The sequence below is a fragment of the Primulina tabacum genome, chromosome 7 (genome assembly GCF_025594145.1).
Source record: "Primulina tabacum isolate GXHZ01 chromosome 7, ASM2559414v2, whole genome shotgun sequence".
Taxonomy (NCBI): Eukaryota; Viridiplantae; Streptophyta; class Magnoliopsida; order Lamiales; family Gesneriaceae; genus Primulina; species Primulina tabacum.
The window spans coordinates 37,539,031-37,558,567 of NC_134556.1; the positions used below are offsets into that span (position 1 = coordinate 37,539,031).

The 19,537-nt window shown below is 38.9% G+C and overlaps 4 protein-coding genes and 1 long non-coding RNA gene across 8 annotated transcripts; 3 read left to right on the forward strand and 2 right to left on the reverse strand.

Moving 5' to 3' along the window:
- The first annotated feature begins 745 nt into the window (after positions 1–745).
- Positions 746–13,462, forward strand: LOC142551689 (uncharacterized). Its single transcript, XM_075661061.1, has 8 exons — positions 746–1,495; positions 2,097–2,457; positions 2,541–2,676; positions 11,774–11,874; positions 12,459–12,524; positions 12,657–12,746; positions 12,873–13,049; positions 13,157–13,462. The coding sequence occupies exons 1-8, from the start codon at positions 981–983 to the stop codon at positions 13,193–13,195; spliced, it is 1,485 nt and encodes a 494-aa protein (XP_075517176.1). The 5' UTR covers positions 746–980; the 3' UTR covers positions 13,196–13,462.
- LOC142551690 (uncharacterized) lies at positions 2,683–9,311 on the reverse strand. 2 transcript variants are annotated; one of them, XM_075661064.1, is made up of 2 exons: positions 8,064–9,311; positions 2,683–3,387 (listed from the first exon to the last, which is right to left on the reverse strand). In XM_075661064.1, the coding sequence occupies exons 1-2, from the start codon at positions 9,052–9,054 to the stop codon at positions 3,332–3,334; spliced, it is 1,047 nt and encodes a 348-aa protein (XP_075517179.1). In that variant the 5' UTR covers positions 9,055–9,311; the 3' UTR covers positions 2,683–3,331. The 2 variants fall into 2 exon arrangements, with proteins under 2 accessions (XP_075517179.1, XP_075517178.1); XM_075661063.1 differs by having other exon boundaries at positions 2,683–3,390.
- LOC142551691 (uncharacterized) lies at positions 3,399–4,577 on the reverse strand. 2 transcript variants are annotated; one of them, XR_012821608.1, is made up of 3 exons: positions 4,298–4,577; positions 4,120–4,209; positions 3,399–3,984 (listed from the first exon to the last, which is right to left on the reverse strand). It is a non-coding gene; the product is annotated as an uncharacterized LOC142551691 (long non-coding RNA). The 2 variants fall into 2 exon arrangements; XR_012821609.1 differs by having other exon boundaries at positions 4,120–4,213.
- A 282-nt stretch (positions 13,463–13,744) lies between the features above and the next one.
- LOC142551688 (uncharacterized) lies at positions 13,745–16,019 on the forward strand. The gene has a single exon (XM_075661060.1). It carries the CDS (start codon positions 13,868–13,870, stop codon positions 15,947–15,949), a length of 2,082 nt encoding a protein of 693 aa, XP_075517175.1. The 5' UTR covers positions 13,745–13,867; the 3' UTR covers positions 15,950–16,019.
- A 695-nt stretch (positions 16,020–16,714) lies between these two features.
- LOC142551692 (uncharacterized) lies at positions 16,715–19,085 on the forward strand. Of its 2 annotated transcripts, XM_075661066.1 has the most exons (5): positions 16,715–16,896; positions 17,039–17,094; positions 17,668–17,803; positions 18,079–18,179; positions 18,277–19,085. In XM_075661066.1, the coding sequence occupies exons 3-5, from the start codon at positions 17,706–17,708 to the stop codon at positions 18,801–18,803; spliced, it is 726 nt and encodes a 241-aa protein (XP_075517181.1). In that variant the 5' UTR covers positions 16,715–16,896; positions 17,039–17,094; positions 17,668–17,705; the 3' UTR covers positions 18,804–19,085. The 2 variants fall into 2 exon arrangements, with proteins under 2 accessions (XP_075517181.1, XP_075517180.1); XM_075661065.1 differs by lacking the exon at positions 17,039–17,094 and having other exon boundaries at positions 16,716–16,896; positions 18,277–19,083.
- The last annotated feature ends 452 nt before the right edge of the window (positions 19,086–19,537 follow it).

Here is a 19,537-nt window from a genome sequence, read left to right on the forward strand (position 1 = left end):
TTGAGGCTCGAGCTCGATTCGAGTTTCTATTATCAGGCTCGAGCTTGGTTTGTATTCAAATTACTGAGCTCGAGAAAAGCTCGAGCTCGGCTCGTTAAAAGCTCGTTTAGCATGTTAATCAAGCCAGGCTCGAGTTTGATTCATTAATAGCTTGTTTAGCATGTTTAACAAGCCTGCCTTGAGCTCGTCTCGTTTTCGAGCTCGACAAGCATAGAATTGAGCTCGAGTTTGAGTTTGAATTGAGCTTGTTAAAAATTAAATATATCTATAAACTAATTTTAAATGGGACATAAAAATGTAAATTCATTCATAAATAACCAAAAAGACACAAATAAGAGCTAAAAAACATAAATCAGTATATTATTGAATATTCCAAAATCTTGTTTGCGAGCCACCTAAATGAGCCGAGCTCGAGCTCGCGAGCCTATTATCAAACATGTTTGCGAGCTCACGAGCCAAATATCCTTGGGCTTGAGCTTGGTTTGATTAAATTTTCGAGCTCAAAATCGAGCTTGGGCTTGGTTTGATATGATTAACAAACAAACTCAAACGAGCTTTTTATCGAGCCGAGTTTCGAATAGCTCGCAAACGATTTGGTTCATTGATTCACCGACATCGATATAACGTTGAAGTCATTATACTCTTGATTAAAAATGATTAAATTGTAAAAAAAAAATAGAAATAAAATTTTATAACATATGCGACTATAAAAGCTAAGATAAAATTTTTTCCTTAAATTAGAGAGTGAGAGAGAAGCAATTGCTTTAGAATCTTGGCACCGCATTGAGTCCACCGACACGCGTTGCAGGAGAGAATTTAGGCATCCGACGGATTCTCCATTCATTCCCTCTTCGTCGTTGATTTTTTTCCACCCATTACTCCTCAATTCCAATCACACGCCCACCATAATACAAATTCGCGGGCTGTATCAAAATCATATCTTTCCTGTGAATTTTTTTAGCTGTTTCCCGGTGGAAATAATGGATGAATTCGGAGTATTGGTGCAGAGCATTGGATTCAAAGCTCATGGAAAATCAGCTCCCATGGCGAAATCGAAGATTAAACCTAATTCTCATTTCAGCGGCAGTAGCTCCATCTGTACTTCGTCGTTTAATGATTCCTCTTCCTTGCCCGTTGATGAGCTTGACGGGATTTTTAGATCGAATGTTAACGTCCATAAATCTGGTCAACCCCATAGTTTCTTTGGTGACGATGATGTGTTTGGTGGGACCGTTTCTGGGTCTGGTCAATACGGGGCAATAGATTTGGAATCGGTCCTTAATAGCTCAAATTACGGGAATAGTGGCGGAGGTTTGCATTCGGTGGGTTTTGATGTTTTTGAGGATTTCCAAGGAGCAAAGCCAAAGAAAATTGATCCTGTTGACGATTTGGTTGGGAATTTTGGGGTGAATTCTATTGGGAAGCCTGAAGAGAAGGGGTCTGGATATGACGATTTGATACCAGGATTTGGGGGAGCTAATTCGTCAAAAAATGGGTATGCGTTGATTCATTTATTTTGATCTGTAACATCTGTTGTAGCTGTTACATCGCATGTCATTTCTTTCCAAATTCCAATATATGATCTCTGCAGATTCGTATTAAATTGAAGAAGTAGAGATGGTAATTCCTGATATGAGTGAGTATATTAGTGTCGCGGTCTTAACAAGGCGCGTAATGTTAATTTGATGAATTTGTAGAACTTTTTGGTGTCGTTTACTTGATTCTTGCAAGTGCACCTTATGAACACAGAACATTAGTATTGGCGCTAAGTACTTTAATATTACAGCAGCTCGGCTTTTATGCGAAGCAGAATGAAAAACTTAACGAATGAAATGCATGCGTTGTGCATGATTTGAGCTCAGGTTGACTGATGTGTGATCTCTTCTTTTTACGACAAAGTTAAGAGTCATTCAATTTTGTCTGCTGTTTTTTTTCCTGGTGGCTTTATGTCATGCTTTAAGAAATTTCACAGTACCACTTCAGGAATGTTTTTCTCGTTCGCATTCTTCAGAGTCTTCAATTTTTGTTCTTTATCTGTCTTCAATTTTTGGTTCCAACCCGGTAAAAAATGTCCTATCTTTTTGTACATTCCACAGACTACATTTAAAGGCGAAACTTTCTTCAGAGTTAAATGGTCATTCTTCTAAATCAAGATTGACTGTAGAAGATGATCCTTTTGTAGCCTTTGAACCACCTTTATCTCAGGAAGATGCCTCATGGCCATCCGGTAGTCCCTCAGAACAAGGAAAAGGCAATGTTTATTCTTCATTGGATGACCTGGATGAGTTTGCTGCCGGCTTGCACCAAAATGATTCTAGAACTAATGACACAGGGACCAAAACTGAAAGACCAACGGCTGACACTGCTTCAAATGGTTTTCAAAATGTTGATGTTCTAGATGCAATTTTTAGTGGTGGCAAACGACAAGACCATGCTGCGGGATCAACTTCTACTAAGGTGGAATAATTTGACTTTTCACTATTAATTCACAATGTTTTGAGACTTCAAGTATTTGAACGATGTTATTTTATATTGTCCAGGATTCCCTGTTTGGAACCTTCTTTCAAGAAGAAGAAATTACTGCAATGAAGCAAACTCCGTTGTGGTCCTCTTCCAGCACAAGCATAAATTCTTCTGTGACAAATATTGGGGTTGACTTCACTTCGCTTTTTGGAGGTACTTACAAATTTCTGGAACTACATTAAGTGGAGTATGAGGCATATAAATTGGATTGTAAATAATAATTATAATATTGGCCTTATTAAAATGATATCATAATGATTATCTTTTAATTCTGAAGGATTTTGAAACTAGACTTAGTAAGTGTTTGCAAGAGTTTATTTTAAGTGTTTTCAAGCTTCTAACCAATTAAATGTTTGGAAATTGTACGTAGAAGTTGCAAAGCACTTAAAATAAGCTCTTGCAAACACTACCTTAGTTGTGCGACATTGATCACTGTCAGGGCCCGTGCACTTAGTTAATATTTAATTATCACACAACAAGGATTAAATGGTGTAAACAGCGAAAACGAGTTTAAAATGTTCATTAGGGCCTACAAAAATTTCGGCATGACCTCCCTGTAAGTAGGACATCCCAAAAATTTCAAAACACAACAATAACAATATACGCTCGAAAATAACATCAGTTTCACAACCAACCCAACAAACATCCTACAGCCGCACTGGCCAGGACTAGACACAACAACCACAAATAAAATCCAAAACAACATAAAAAACATCACCATACAACTACACAGGGCATCTCCCTGGCAAATGTATAAAACCAGAATAATATATATAAATATCTGGGAATTCTGACACAAACCAACTGACTACTGGGTACCACTCCCTGACGCTCCACCAGACGCGTCAAAACCCCTGGAATGACCTGCTATGGCATCAAAAACAACAACAACATCAAAAGAAAACAGGGGTCGGACCCCAGTACGACAAACCAGTAAAATCACGACGTATATAAAAGACATGTAATAATACAAAGTAAATGCAATGCTATGCGATGCATTAATGGTAACAATGGAATAACGGATACCAAATGGAGTCCAAACGAATAGCATCATCGACAGTAACAGTGGCCACCCGTGCCAGGAATGCAGCATCAAATCGCCGCTCGTCCATGCACGTAGCATCGGGAATGCGAGTAGCTAAGTCGCTCGTCCCTAGCTGTCATCTGGGAATGTGGCTAATCCTAACCCACTCGTCCCTCTGATGACTCAATATCTCAACAGAATCAACATAAATAGCCGTCAAAGGAGTCAAGGCTCAATATGTTATGCCAACATAATTAATGCATGAATGCATCAAAATAAACATTCAATGCAAATAATAGCAAACAACATTCACCGAATATTCTTACACGCCAATATAAGCGTCATAATGATATAGGTTTGAACGTACCTCAATTGCAACTTACAATACCACGGCAAATTCTTAAGGATTATCGACTGAACTCGCCCAACAATAAAACCTACAATATAAATTCGCTATACACTTCAATACAATGCATACCAAACGACTAAACCAAAATAAATCGTCTCGGTTAAAATTCGAAATCCGGGCAGCCTATATAACCTTTCAAAATCTGGAATTTCAAACTTAATACCTCAATACTCAAAGCTAGAATGCACAACGTTAATTTCGCAAAGGTGGCTCGCCGGAACAAGTTGCCGGAAATACTGTTCACGCCGGAAACCTAGCTGGAAATTAGGGGAAAAGCTCAATTCTTCACTTTTATAAACTAATACACCAAGAACAACCAAAATTCGAAGCCAAAAGCTTACCTAAAACCGAATCGAAGCTACGCGCACTGCTGCTGGAAATCAAGCCAAATCGAGCTCGTCACCTACCGATTCATGGCAGGAAAGTAGCTAATAGGTTGAAGGAAGAAGATGGCTAGGTGCTGCACTTCAACTCCAGCCTCTAACGGAGCAACGCGGCTGAGGCAGAAAGTCACGAAGAAGGGCCGAAAGCTACTGGAATGGAAGAGAACTCTAATCTGCTGTACGCTATCTCATAGAAATGGTTTGGGTAATTATAATAAAAATGGGAAATGGGCTGGGCTTATTTTAAGTATTGGGCCTCAAATTCTCCCCTACTAATAAAAGATTTCGTCCTCGAAATCTAACAAACACAACACTGATATCCACAAAATTACATCTGATAATACATAGGAAATTCAGAATACATCGCGTAATTCATTACATTCTCAAATGCAGAATACATCGCGTAATTCATTACATTCTCAAATGCAGAATACATCGCGTAATTCGTCTTGCTCCTGAGCTGTCTTTCCTTACGGTCCAAAATTTGCACTGGATGTTCAACATAGCTAAGGGAACTGTCCAACTCCACATCTTCGACATTCAAGATATGAGACGGATCTGACTCATACTTCCGCAACATAGATACATGAAACACATTATGTATCAAAGACAAACTCTGCGGCAAATCCAAACGATACGCCAATGTGCCAATCCTCTCAACAATCATATACGGACCAATATAACGCGGAGCTAACTTCCCTTTATGTCCAAATCTCATAGTACCCCGGAATGGTGATACTTTCAAGAAAACATAATCGCCCACTTGGAACTTTAAAGGTCTACGCCTCTTATTAGCATAACTGGCTTGACGATCTTGGGCTGCTTTCATCCTTTTCCTGATCAATTCAACCTTATCTTTCATTTCTTGAATAAATTCTGGTCTTGACATATGTTTTTCTCCTACATCTTCCAAACATATCGGCGATCTACATTTTCTTCCATACAAAGCTTCAAATGGTGCCATACCGATTGTTGCCTGAAAACTATTATTGTAAGAGAATTCAACCAAAGACAATGATTCTTGCCAACCACCTTTGAAATCCATCACTATTGCTCGTAACATATCCTCTAGAGTCTGGATGGTTCTTTCTGACTGACCATTTGTCTGCGGGTGATAGGCAGTGCTCATAGCCAACTTTGAACCCAAAGCTGATTGCAAACTTCCCCAAAACTTCGAAGCAAACCTTGGATCACGATCAGATACTATGGTTACTGGCACACCATGCAATCTCACTATATGATCAATGTACAGTTTCGCCATTTTCAAATAAGTGCAAGTACGATCATACGGAATAAAATGAGCTGATTTAGACAATCTATCAACAATCACCCAAATCGCATCACAATCACGATTAGAACGAGGTAAATGTGTCACAAAATCCATAGCAATGTGCTCCCAGTTCCACTGCGGCACTTCAAGACCTATGTAACATTCCACCGGGTCTCATTCTCTCGGCTTTAACTTGCTGACACGTTAAACATTTAGCCACAAAATGAGAAATATCTTTCTTCATACCTTCGCACCAATAATGAGCTCTCAAGGTATGATACATCTTTCGAATTCCTGGGTGAATACTGTGTCGACTACAATATGCTTCCCGTAGTATAGCTTCTTTCAGATCTATCAAATTAGGAACCACAAGTCTACCATTAAAGCGTTGACTACCATCTGAAGCAACACTAAACTTTTCTGTCTGACCTGTTCGAGACAATTCTTTCAATCTATGAATATGCGGATCGGTCTTCTGTGCTGCTTTGATTCTGGACAAAATCTGTGGCTCGACTTGAATAGATGACACTATAAAGTAGTCTCCACTGATCTGATACGTCCATCCTGAAGTTCCCAAGTGCTCGTGAACTTTAGAGATAGTCAAAGATGTCAGCATAACATTATGAACCTTCCTGCTGAGAGCATCTGCAACAAGATTCATTCGCCCTGGTTGATACTGAATCTCACAATCAAAGTCTTTAAGTAACTCCATCCATCGACGTTGTCTCATGTTCAAGTCAGGTTGTGAGAAAAGATATTTAAGGCTCTTGTGATCCGAATAAATCACAAACTGCTCACCGTACAGATAATGACGCCATAACTTCAATGCAAACACAATAGCAGCCAACTCTAAGTCATGAACTGGATATCGGGTCTCATGCGGCTTCAACTGACGAGAAGCATATGCAATCACTCGCCCATTTTGCATTAGAACACATCCAAGTCCATTTAGAGATGCATCTGAACAAACAACATATCCACCTGAGCCTGATGGCAAAGCTAGCACTGGAGCTGTTGTTAACTTTTCCTTCAAAGTCTGAAAACTTGACTCACATTCATCAGTCCACACAAAACGTCGATCTTTTTGCGTTAATTGAGTCATAGGCCTTGCTTTAATAGAAAATCCTTCAATGAAACGCCTATAATATCCTGCCAAACCCAAGAAACTGCGAATATCGGAAATGTTCGTCGGTGTTGGCCAATTGATAACAGATTCCACTTTACTAGGATCCACTGATACTCTTTGAGCTGATATAACATGACCCAGAAATACAACTCTGTCCATCCAGAATTCACATTTAGAAAACTTTGCATACAATTGCGCTGTTCTGAGTGTCTGGAGGACCAACCTTAAATGTTCTCGATGCTCCTTCTTTGTTTTCGAATAAATCAGAATGTCATCTATGAAGACAATAACAAATCTGTCTATAAATTCTCGAAAAACACGATTCATCAAATCCATAAAAACCGCATGAGCATTAGTCAATCCAAAAGGCATAACTAGAAATTCATAATGCCCATAACGTGTTCGAAATGCTGTCATCAGAACATCTTTCTCTCGAACTCTAAGCTGATGGTAGCCAGAACGGAGATCGATCTTTGAATACACTGATGTACCTTGCAACTGATCAAACAAGTCATCGATACGCGGCAGAGGATACTTATTCTTCACAGTAGCTTTGTTCAACTGCCTGTAATCAATGCACATTCTCATCGTTCCGTCTTTCTTCTTTACAAACAATACCGGAGCTCCCCAAGGTGACATACTTGGTTTAATATAACCTTTTTCCAGCAAGTCCTGTAATTGCTCTTTGAGCTCTTTCAATTCCGCTGGAGCCAAACGGTATGGTGCTCTAGAAATAGGATTTGTCCCGGACACCAACTCAATGCTAAAATCAATTTCCCTCTGGGGTGGAAATCCATGAATTTCATCGGGAAATACATCAGGGAATTCCTTGACAGCAGGAATATCAGAAACTTCAAATCTTTTTCCCTGTGTCGCATCAACTGCATAGATCATGAATCCTTCATTTCCTGTCGACAAGATTCTAAACATTTCCATTGCTGACACTAATTGAATACGTGATTGCGAATCACTACCGTAAAAATTCCATTTACTGCCATAATACGGTCTGAATTTGACAACTCCATGGAAACAATCGACGGTAGCTCGATAATTAGACAGAGTATCCATTCCCAGAATACAGTCGAAGTCAGACATATCTAGCTTGATGAGATTAGTTATCATAATATTATCATCGAATCTAATCATACACTTCAGAATTATCTCATGAGACATCAAACATACACCGGCAGGTGTAGAGACTGACACAGTATCTATCAACGGAGTAGCAGCAATCTCATGCGCATCAACAAATACAACAGATACAAATGAATGAGATGCTCCTGTGTCTATCAATATACGAGCGGGATGATAAAAAATAAGACAGATACCTGCGATAACTCCGCCCGGTGCGTCTTGAACTTGATCCTGGGTTAAAGCATGAACTCGAGCCTGCTGTGGCCCTGGGAAACGCTGCTGTGCAGAACCTCTAGGCTGAGGATAGCTAGACTGCTGAAAAGACTGAGTCGGAACAAAAGGTCTAGTTGCTTGTCCTCTAAAATCCTGACCAAACTGAGGTTGCTGAAATTGTTGTCTCGCTGCATTCGGACATACTCTAGCATAATGTCCAACTTGACCACAGATATTACAAGATCCCTGAACTCCCGTACACTGAGTGCTGAAATGCTTACCACCACAACGATCACAAAATACTCCACCTGGTGACCCAACTGAACTTCCACGCTGACTGCCGGAACTAGAAGAACTGCTACGAGTCTGTTTCTTGAATTGTTTTCCTTTGGCCTTAAAATTTTGCTGCTTTGGTTGTTGATAAGACTGCGTAGGCTGGTACGACAGTAAAGGATGGTATAGTGGTGCACCAACTGGCATCGGCACATTGCCCTCGAAACTCTGAGGAATACCTGGTTGAACCGACTGTGGTTCTGCCAAAAGTAGACTTGCCTCCACATTCTTGGCTTTCTCTACAGCATCGGCATAATTAACAGGTGCTCCAGCGACTACTAAAGTGAAAATGGTTCGATTCAATCCTTGCATAAAATGCGATAGCTTGTTTCGATCACTGCTAGCAACATGAGGAACATAGGCAAGAAGCGCTGAAAATTGAGAGGCATACTCCACTACATTCATATTACCTTGAGTCAATCTATTGAATTCAGCTTCCTTGGCCGAATAGTACGAAGGCGGTGAATACTCTCGAGCAAACTGAGCGCAAAATACATCCCAAGTAACTCTTTCACCTGATTCTTTCAAAGCTTTCTCAGTAGTTTCCCACCATAACTGGGCTCGGTCTTTTAATTGACAAATAGCCAACTTAAGCTGCAATTCAGGGGTGTACTCCAACATATTGAACAAACGCTTCATACTTTTTAGCCATGCTATAGCTTTCTAACCATCTTCATTCCCAAAGAATCGAGGAGGACGCATGTTCTGAAATCGGGATATCACTAGTTCCATTTCACCCATTCCTCTAGTCAATTGATCCACTTCATGCTCCACGTTAACATTTCGTGCTTTACCACGAGGACGACGACCTCGTCTTCCCCAATCAGTCTCGTTAAGTCTTCTCACATTAGGAGCTTCAGATTCCTGAACAACTTCCTTTCCTTTTCTACCCTTACGTCCCGATGCCATCTACAAGACACAAGGATTTAATCCACAGGCAGAAAAATAATCGGCTGAGTATAAGAGCATAAACTTAAACTAATACGCTCTAGTCATGCAGATACAATTAATTCAAAACATATAAACAAGTAAGAGCAAATAATCAAACACATGCACAATCATTTTATTTGTGTCTAAACTCGAGTGTCTTAGACTCTAATTCGAGCGTATCCCAGTTACGCTCTGATACCAAACTGTCAGGGCCCGTGCACTTAGTTAATATTTAATTATCACACAACAAGGATTAAATGGTGTAAACAGCGAAAACGAGTTTAAAATGTTCATTAGGGCCTACAAAAATTTCGGCATGACCTCCCTGTAAGTAGGACATCCCAAAAATTTCAAAACACAACAATAACAATATACGCTCGAAAATAACATCAGTTTCACAACCAACCCAACAAACATCCTACAGCCGCACTGGCCAGGACTAGACACAACAACCACAAATAAAATCCAAAACAACATAAAAAACATCACCATACAACTACACAGGGCATCTTCCCTGGCAAATGTATAAAACCAGAATAATATATATAAATATCTGGGAACTTCTGACACAAACCAACTGACTACTGGGTACCACTCCCTGACGCTCCACCAGACGCGTCAAAACCCCTGGAATGACCTGCTATGGCATCAAAAACAACCACAACATAAAAAAAAAACAGGGGTCGGACCCCAGTACGACAAACCAGTAAAATCACGACGTATATAAAAGACATGTAATAATACAAAGTAAATGCAATGCTATACGATGCATGAATGGTAACAATTGAATAACGGATACCAAATGGAGTCCAAACGAATAGCATCATCGACAGTAACAGTGGCCACCCGTGCCAGGAATGCAGCATCAAATCGCCGCTCGTCCATGCACGTAGCATCGGGAATGCGAGTAGCTAAGTCGCTCGTCCCTAGCTGTCATCTGGGAATGTGGCTAATCCTAACCCACTCGTCCCTCTGATGACTCAATATCTCAACAGAATCAACATAAATAGCCGTCAAAGGAGTCAAGGCTTAATATGTTATGCCAACATAATTAATGCATGAATGCATCAAAATAAACATTCAATGCAAATAATAGCAAACAACATTCACCGAATATTCTTACACGCCAATATAAGCGTCATAATGATATAGGTTTGAACGTACCTCAATTGCAACTTACAATACCACGGCAAATTCTTAAGGATTATCGACTGAACTCGCCCAACAATAAAACCTACAATATAAATTCGCTATACACTTCAATACAATGCATACCAAACGACTAAACCAAAATAAATCGTCTCGGTTAAAATTCGAAATCCGGGCAGCCTATATAACCTTTCAAAATCTGGAATTTCAAACTTAATACCTCAATACTCAAAGCTAGAATGCACAACGTTAATTTCGCAAAGGTGGCTCGTCGGAACAAGTTGCCGGAAATACTGTTCACGCCGGAAACCTAGCTGGAAATTAGGGGAAAAGCTCAGTTCTTCACTTTTATAAACTAATACACCAAGAACAACCAAAATTCGAAGCCAAAAGCTTACCTAAAACCGAATCGAAGCTACGCGCACTGCTGCTGGAAATCAAGCCAAATCGAGCTCGTCACCTACCGATTCATGGCAGGAAAGTAGCTAATAGGTTGAAGGAAGAAGATGGCTAGGTGCTACACTTCAACTCCAACCTCTAACGGAGCAACGCGGCTGAGGCAGAAAGTCACGAAGAAGGGCCGAAAGCTACTGGAATGGAAGAGAACTCTAATCTGCTGTACGCTATCTCATAGAAATGGTTTGGGTAATTATAATAAAAATGGGAAATGGGCTGGGCTTATTTTAAGTATTGGGCCTCACAATCACCGTGCATGTATTAATTCTTATTCACTAGTCACTACAAGAATGGATAATTCAGGCAAAACCAGTTATCAACCTAAGATGATATGCAAATATTTGGTCAGGGATATGCCTAATAATACTAGTTTCTTTTGCTTCGAAGATAGTTTTAATAAAATACCGGCGAACGACGTACACTTAATGTTTGCGTAAAATAATGACTATTAAGTATATGAATCATGATCATTAATAGATCGAGTTGATTCATAATTTTTTTTATAGTTTTTAATTATTATTTGGATAATGATAATACGATTATATTAAATATGTGATTTGTAGAAATAATATCTGAATTTTTTGAAATTTTAAAGTGGATTAGATATTGTAGCTATGAATATTGTAGTTATGAGTAAATTATATGAAAAACGTTATTTATCTAAATAAATATGATATTTTCGTAAAAATTAATTGGTGTCACAAAGTCGGATCACTGAGAACCTCAACCTGTATATATAACTTAGATATTGTCAAGTAATGCTGATTCTTATATCCTTTTAGCTTGGGCATTCATTGGTTTCTTTATACATCACCGGTTCCAGATGTTACCACTTCATCAGGGGAGTTTCAAGAAATTGAAGGAGAACCTGAAGAAAGACGGAGAGCGAGGTTAAATCGTCATATGAGAATGTATGGACGAATGGTAAGATTGGTTCTCAGTTTCATTTTGTCAAGTGTCTGTTTCTCAGATCATGCTTCCTGGTTATTTTTCCAGATCAGTACTATGCTGGCATTTGAAAATTTTATTATGGGCTCCAGATATTGAAATAGTTGACAACTCAAATGCTTGTATCAACAATCATGCTACTTCATTTGTTGTCATTGAAGGGGACAATTCTCACCTTTTATTTTATTGGCATGAAAATAGGAGTCTTTCACGTCATGTAATATACCCATGTTTATTTAATTTTTAATTTTGATCGTTGAATCATGAACATCAGACATTGTAGTTATATTTCCAAAGTCAGCAAAGCGAAGCTGCATTCCTACCAATTCCTTCATTTCTTTTCGCAATGTGTTCTAGTGTCCCATACTAGTTGTGGTGGCTTGGGGAGAGGGGTCGGGCCTATGAGAATGTCTTTTGCCTCAAAGCTTTCACAAACCATCAATACTCAATATATTTGCCCTACGTTTACAAAAGTTTCTTGGTATTGAGCTCTTCTACTGGTTTTTGGAACTGATACTTTTTATATATTGCGTACAAGAATTCATCTTCTTTCTTTCCAGGCTAAAGCACTAGATGACAAGAACCAGCGTGATTTTCAGATTCAGCTCGAGCAGCAAGAGAAACAAGTAAGTGATGCTAAAAATTTAGAGAAAGCACTTTTATGAGCACACACAGAGGCACTTGCTCATGCATGTGTTACAGTTACCATTTTCGAGATCACACCTTGTTATAATTTTTCATCGAATCACTTGATTCAGAGGCTTGCAGAAACTTTGGACAATGATATACGCCGATGGGCTGCAGGAAAAGAAGGCAATCTACGTGCTTTGTTGTCCTCATTGCAACAGGTTTGTTTCTAATGCATAATGGCTGGGGTTAATGTGGTGAGCCACTATGATTTTCTGCTTAAAGTTAAATTTTAGTTGAATATTTGCGCTTCAACTTCAAACATATATGTATGCTATTTTGTACAGGTCTTGTGGCCTGAATGTGGTTGGAGACCAGTTTCATTGACAGATATGATTACTTCAGATTCGGTGAAGAAGGTCTACAAAAAGGCGACCTTATACGTCCATCCGGACAAGGTTCAACAAAAGGGATCTAATATCCAACAAAAATATATTGCTGAAAAGGTTTTTGATCTTCTCAAGGTACTGCTGTTTAATCATCATGAATACACCCGTATGTTCTTGGATGAACCCGAATTAGATTCGTTAAACTGCTATTTCCTCACTCGCTTTAATCTTGTGTTTCATAGGAAGCATGGAACAAATTTAGTGCAGAGGAACTTCGATGAGTTAATTGCTGCGCAAGGGGTGTGTGAATATAATTGGCATGGTTGTAAGAATGATTGACAGGTACTGTGGCAGTGGGATTTACCACTATGGTTTTCACGTGATTCTTAACTATTACCTTTTTCATTTGTTTCGTTGTGTACTGTACTTCTTGTGATGCACCAGAGGTTTATATTTATGTGTGCAATCGTATTACTAGGTAAATTGCATAACGACCGTTCAACTTTGCAAGATCATTAAGGGTAATTTTAAACTTGTTCAGATGTTCATTTTGAAGAATGCATGTTTGTGTAATTACTATGAAGTTAAGAGTTACCGAAATCAAAAGTACCATTTTCGAAATAATAAAATATAATGATTTTTAACCAGGTGAGTTTTTTAATGTATGTTGAGAGGGGAATTTGGATTATAAAGTTAAAATCTTTATCTTATATAGCCTAATCAGCACATTATTGAATTTGCATGGGGCCCCAGATCTACAGAAAATTGTAAATAGGCAGAGACGATTTCCCTTCAACCGTTCGTTTATGAACTACCAAGTGTACACGTGACCTTATCCAAAACCCCACAACGATACAGTAGCACCTCCCTCTGCGTCAGCTCTTACGTACGTATCTACTTCTTTGCCTTGATTAAATTCAACTCTTATCTTTGATGGTAATACTTGTGGAGAAATGAAGACCTCGCGTCAAAAAGTGCTGTCTTGCTGCTTCCTTCTCTTCAGTTTTTCAGTAATCTCCCATGCTACGCCGGAACACAGCAGCATAGCATTCGCTACGTTGGGGAGACCAAGATATGCGTTTGATATCTACTGTCTCCCAGTATCGGACAAATCGAAGGAAATCCGTCTCACCGATGGGAATTCAATCAATTTTAACGGCTATTTTGCATCAGTCTCTGCGCTGCCTTTCTTGAAGAACTATTCCCTCCCGTCTGTTAACCTTGTGTACGTAACTGAACGGAACGGGTCGACGAGTATATATCTGGATGCGGTCCATATTTCTTCTTCGTTACGTGTGCAACCGCGATCCCTTCTTGGAGTTTCTACTCAGTTTGATCGAGTTCAGATACCATTGATGGGCGATGAGAATTTCAACGGCCAGGTTTCGATGAAGGACAGGCCGACTTTAGTGGGTCAGAGTTTGGTTTACGTGTCGACCCACGAAAACCCAGGTAAGCCTCGTGCGAGTTGGGCTGCTGTTTACTCCACTCAGTTGACTACCGGGTCGACTCTTAGGATGACGCCGAAAGGGATCGCGGATTTCAGCCCCGCCGTGTCTCCGTCGGGCGCCTGGACCGCGGTGGCGTCGTATGGGGAAGAGGGTTGGCATGGAGATGTCCAAGAACTGGGTACAGATATATATGTGTTCTCGACTCTTGATGGATCCAATCGGGTCAAGGTCATTGAGCATGGAGGATGGCCAAGCTGGGCCGATGATTCGACTTTGTATTTTCACCGAAAATGTGATGATGGGTGGTGGAGTGTTTTCAGGGCTATTTTGACGGTGGAAAATGGTCGATTCCACTCCGAATCCACGGTGGTTGATAGACTCACCCCTCCGGGTTTGCACGCTTTCACTCCAGCTGCTTCTGTTACAAACAAGAACTTCATTGCTGTGGCCACAAGAAGACCCGGATCCGAATATCGCCACGTAGAGCTATTTGATGTTGTTTTGAGTAAGTTCATCGAGTTAACCAAAACCATTTCACCGAATGCCCATCACTTCAACCCGTTTATCTCTCCCGACTCTGCACTGGTCGGGTACCATAAATGCAGAGGAACTACCAGTGGTGGCCAGACCAATGAGTTACATCTTGAGAGTGTTAATAGTCCATTACCAAATATTTCCTTGTTCCGTATAGGTGGATCATTTCCCTCGTTCTCACCGGATGGAAAGCGGATCGCTTACGTGAACTTCCCGGGTGTTTATGTCATGAATAGTGATGGATCGGGTGCCAGAATGGTTTCTAGTCGATCCGCCTTTTCGACAGCTTGGGATTGGAAGAGGAAAGGAGTGGTGTACACGAGTGTTGGGCCTACGTTTGCTAGTGAAACCTCGAAGGTTGATATCATATCTATCAATGTGGATGATGATGATTTAAGTTACAAAACCTTAACCACCGGTGGTGAAAACAATGCATTCCCTTCAGCCTCGCCTGATGGAAAATGGGTCGTGTTCAGATCCGGTAGGTCTGGTCACAAGAACTTGTACATAATGGACGCTTTGGATGGAGAAAAGGCGGCTCTCCATAGGTTAACTGAAGGTCCATGGAGTGATACTATGTGCAATTGGTCACCCGATGGAGACTGGATCGCCTTCGCGTCTGATAGGGAGAATCCCGGTTCGGGTAGTTTCGAGTTGTTCAAGATTCATCCGAACGGAACGGGGCTGCAGAAGCTGATACAGAGTGGCTCAGGTGGGAGAACTAACCACCCGTGGTTTAGTCCGGATGGGAGACACATCGCGTTCACCTCAGATTATGCAGGTGTTTCCGCTGAACCAATATCGAACCCGCATCATTTTCAGCCGTATGGAGACCTTTTCGTGATCAAGTCAGATGGTTCAGGTATCCGGAGATTGACACACAACGCGTACGAGGATGGTACCCCGACTTGGGGGCCGAAATCATCAGTAGTAGCTAATGTTGAGTTGTCTGATTCTGAATCATTGTGTTCGTTTGAGGACTGCCACTGGCTAAGCATAAGCACGACGAAAAGTTTAGGTTCATCAAACAAGCAGTGTGCTGAGATCTAGGTTGACATTTACGTATTTAAAAATCTTATTTTTGTAAATCAATTTCATAAATAAATTCTTGTTAAGGATATTTATATTTATATAATTAAAATCCATGAAATTTTGGATACAAACCAAAATAATCGATTTTAATCTGGTTTCATTTGTTTGATTTTAATTTTTGAATCAAATCAATAGTACCGATCATTTTGATTTAACTGAATAAAGAATTTGATAATAATAATTACAACAAAAACTTGTGTGAGACGATCTCACGGATCGTATTTTATGAGACAGATATCTTATTTGAGTTATCAATGAAAAAATATTACATTTTGAGCAGATCTTTTGTGAGACGGTCTCATGATATTTATCTGTTAGATGGGTCAACGTTACCGATATTCACAATAAAAAGTAATACTCTTAGCATAAAAAGTAATATTTTTTTATAGATGACCCAAATGAGAGATATGTCTCACAAAATACAAACCGTGAGATCGTCTCACACAAATTTTTGTTTTACTTTTTATGCTAAAAGTATTACTTTACATTGTGAATATCAGTAGGATTGGTCCATCTCACAGATAAAGATTCGTGAGACCGTCTTACAAGAAATCCAATCTAATATTATTTATTATTATAATTAATTTTATTAAATTTAAAATATTGTAACATTGCTGTCATTAATTTATTTAATATGATTATTTATTATTCTAGTTATCAATATTTATTTATTTATCGAAATATATAATAAAAATATAAAAAACCAGGCGGGGATTTTTTTTCAAATACGGCCCGCCCCACCCCGCCCCGGCCCTCTTCTTATTTAGTTTATATCTGCTTCTTCAACAAATACAAATTATTTCTCCATGAATCTCGCTTTTATGCCTAATCAAACTCTAAAATTCTCATGTGCACTCCAAGGTTGAGTTGTTGCTTTACGTAAATCCTTGGAATTCATTTATAAGGTAATTCAAACTCCCGATTTTCTCTCTTTTACCTCGTCTCTTTTTGTATTGATTGGTTCCTGTCGCAAGGAACTTTGAGTAAAAATTAATTTCTCATAAGGCTAAATGATTTGGATTTGGATTTGGATTTGTTCTTGGTTAGAGTTTGATCAAATGCTCCAAAATTTAAGGTATGGTCCATCTGCCAGAAGAAGAATCGTAAGTGAACTTCGTGTTTCTTTGGGGTCAAATCAGTCGTTTTGCATACATGTAGCAATAACAGTGCATTTTCAAAATTTAACCTTTGGTACTAGATTAATGGCTCTTATGTTCGTGAAATTTTCTTTCTTTTTTTAGTTAATCATAATTAGTCGTACCCATTATTAACTGTTTCTAAAATTTTGCTGATTTATCTTTCCATAGATCTATTAGACTTGTTTTGGCTGATGTACATGCATTTTCCGTGAAGTATGAAGATGCTATGATATTCGAGTTATTCTTCTTGTCTACGCCTCCTTATTTTTAATATGTTTTAGTAATATTTTGTTATATATTGATTTAGTTTTCGTTCTAGGGTTAATAAAGAACCAAATCATTTTTTTAATGCATCGGGGTGATGGTGAACCAGATCATATTAGACACAAGGCAAAATGAAATATGTTGTGCAAAATTTCTTTGTAGCGTAGCAATTTGAAATGAAAAAAGCCATGCGATATCTAAATATTTCTTATTGGTATTTTTGTTTTAAGAAAAAAAATATGCTGTTAATCCTTTTTTTAATTGGTGTTTCAGAAAATATTTGTTCGGAAGCAGTTCTTGGCTACTTATCAATGGGGAATGTGGTTGGATCTTTTTCCTCCGGATTTGCTCAACTAGTAAACAAAATTCTGGGTCACCCACTCGATTTCCTCGCTGGCAAAAACTGCGAGTAACTTCTGTTACTATTATAGATCTTTCTTCAATGATTTTCTTGTTTGTTTTCGGTAATTCGCAAATGTGTCATTTACGTTTCATTAGTTTTTAAGATCTCAAGCGGTTCCAAGGTATTTAGTGAATTTTTCAGGAGCAAAACTGATGAATAAGTTGATAAATTGCATTGGATGTAATTTTGAGTGTGTTCTTTGATTCGAGCTTTAACACATCATGAGTCTTTTGTTTGTTCGTCAGGATTTTTTTCAACTTCACATACATATTCTTTTGCAGTTCATTATGTGGTTCAACATGGGATTTTGTCTGTTACATCGAAAACTTCTGTGTCACACATTTGCTCAAGTTGGTCATGGTGGCAACATTAGTTTATTTTGGTGAGTGAATTTAGGAGGAAAATTTATATTACTCATTTCATAGTCCTAATCTTGTAAACAAATTTAAAACTCTCTCTTTGACAAAATGAAAATGCAGTCCTCTTGTTCTTCTATCTCTTATACAACCTGGGAATCTGCCAATGCATTTGCCACTCTATCTGTAGAATCACGTGGGCTTGCTTCTCAACTTGTTTTTCGTCGTTGGATTTCTGTTGTTTGTACTTATGTTTCAAGCTTCGTACTGTAAAGAGGAGACGCAGAAGGAGAAGGAGAGACATTGAAGAACCAGTAGAAACCAGTCCTAGTACTACTGAAGAAGGGTATGAATTAGGTGAAACCTCTGTGTTGCAACATTCTAGGAATCTTGAACATAGGAGGTCGAGGTATAGCACTAGGAGGAATTACAAAGATGAGCATTTGCGGCGATCTTTGAGGCCTAATAATCATCGTTCGCACGTAAGGGTTTCTGGGGATAATTCCATTCACCTGCATAGGACAAAGAGTTTAAAAAATAGCGGACACAATATGAGCCCTCTTCACCATCATATTCGGGTTACAAGGACTTCAAGATTCGCTCACAAGGGATCCATGCACAGAAGTGGGATTCACCATAGGAGAAGGTAAATCTCTAGATTGTGGAATGTTTGGAGAAGTGAATGAAGTTTTGATTGCTTATGAGATTGTATCAAGATTATACATTGTCTATGACACATTCTATAGAAATTTGATCATGTTTTTTTTAGTATTTTAGAGCGAGAATGCATGTTTTTGTTTTGTTTCCAATTTCTATTTAGATCGATTTAGAAATAATGGATGCACAAAGTGATGTTATGTATGTTCTCTCTGAGGCAGAATTGTGAAGATTCCACTCACCTTTTTTAGTGAAATGAAAAGGTCCTAAAGAGTTGGTAGAGAAAAGTGCGAAGAAAAAAGTCCTACATATTTGGATTGGGGATGAGAAAAGAAAGTGGGCCCTCGTAATTGAGGTTAAACGGTCCACCAATGTTAGCCCGTAATCGATTGAAGTAGCCCATCATGATGTATGTGTACAGTATTATCGATGTCTAAAGGTTGGCTTGAAGTGACAACTTGTCCCAAAAATATCTATTTATGAAATCATGTTCCCTCCTCCCAAAACAACCCCATTTCACGGGTTTGCCTACCACACAACGAAAAGTTGAATAAGGTGGCCTTTCTTAAATTTACTTAAATATTCCAAAATTTTAATGGTTTTCAATAAAAATAAGTTTTAAAATAGAACTTTTTTTCCCATTCAAAATCTTCGTAGTTTATTTATGCTTTACTCTCTATTATCTTTGCGAAAATATATAAAATGAATTCATCTTGGTACCCTAACA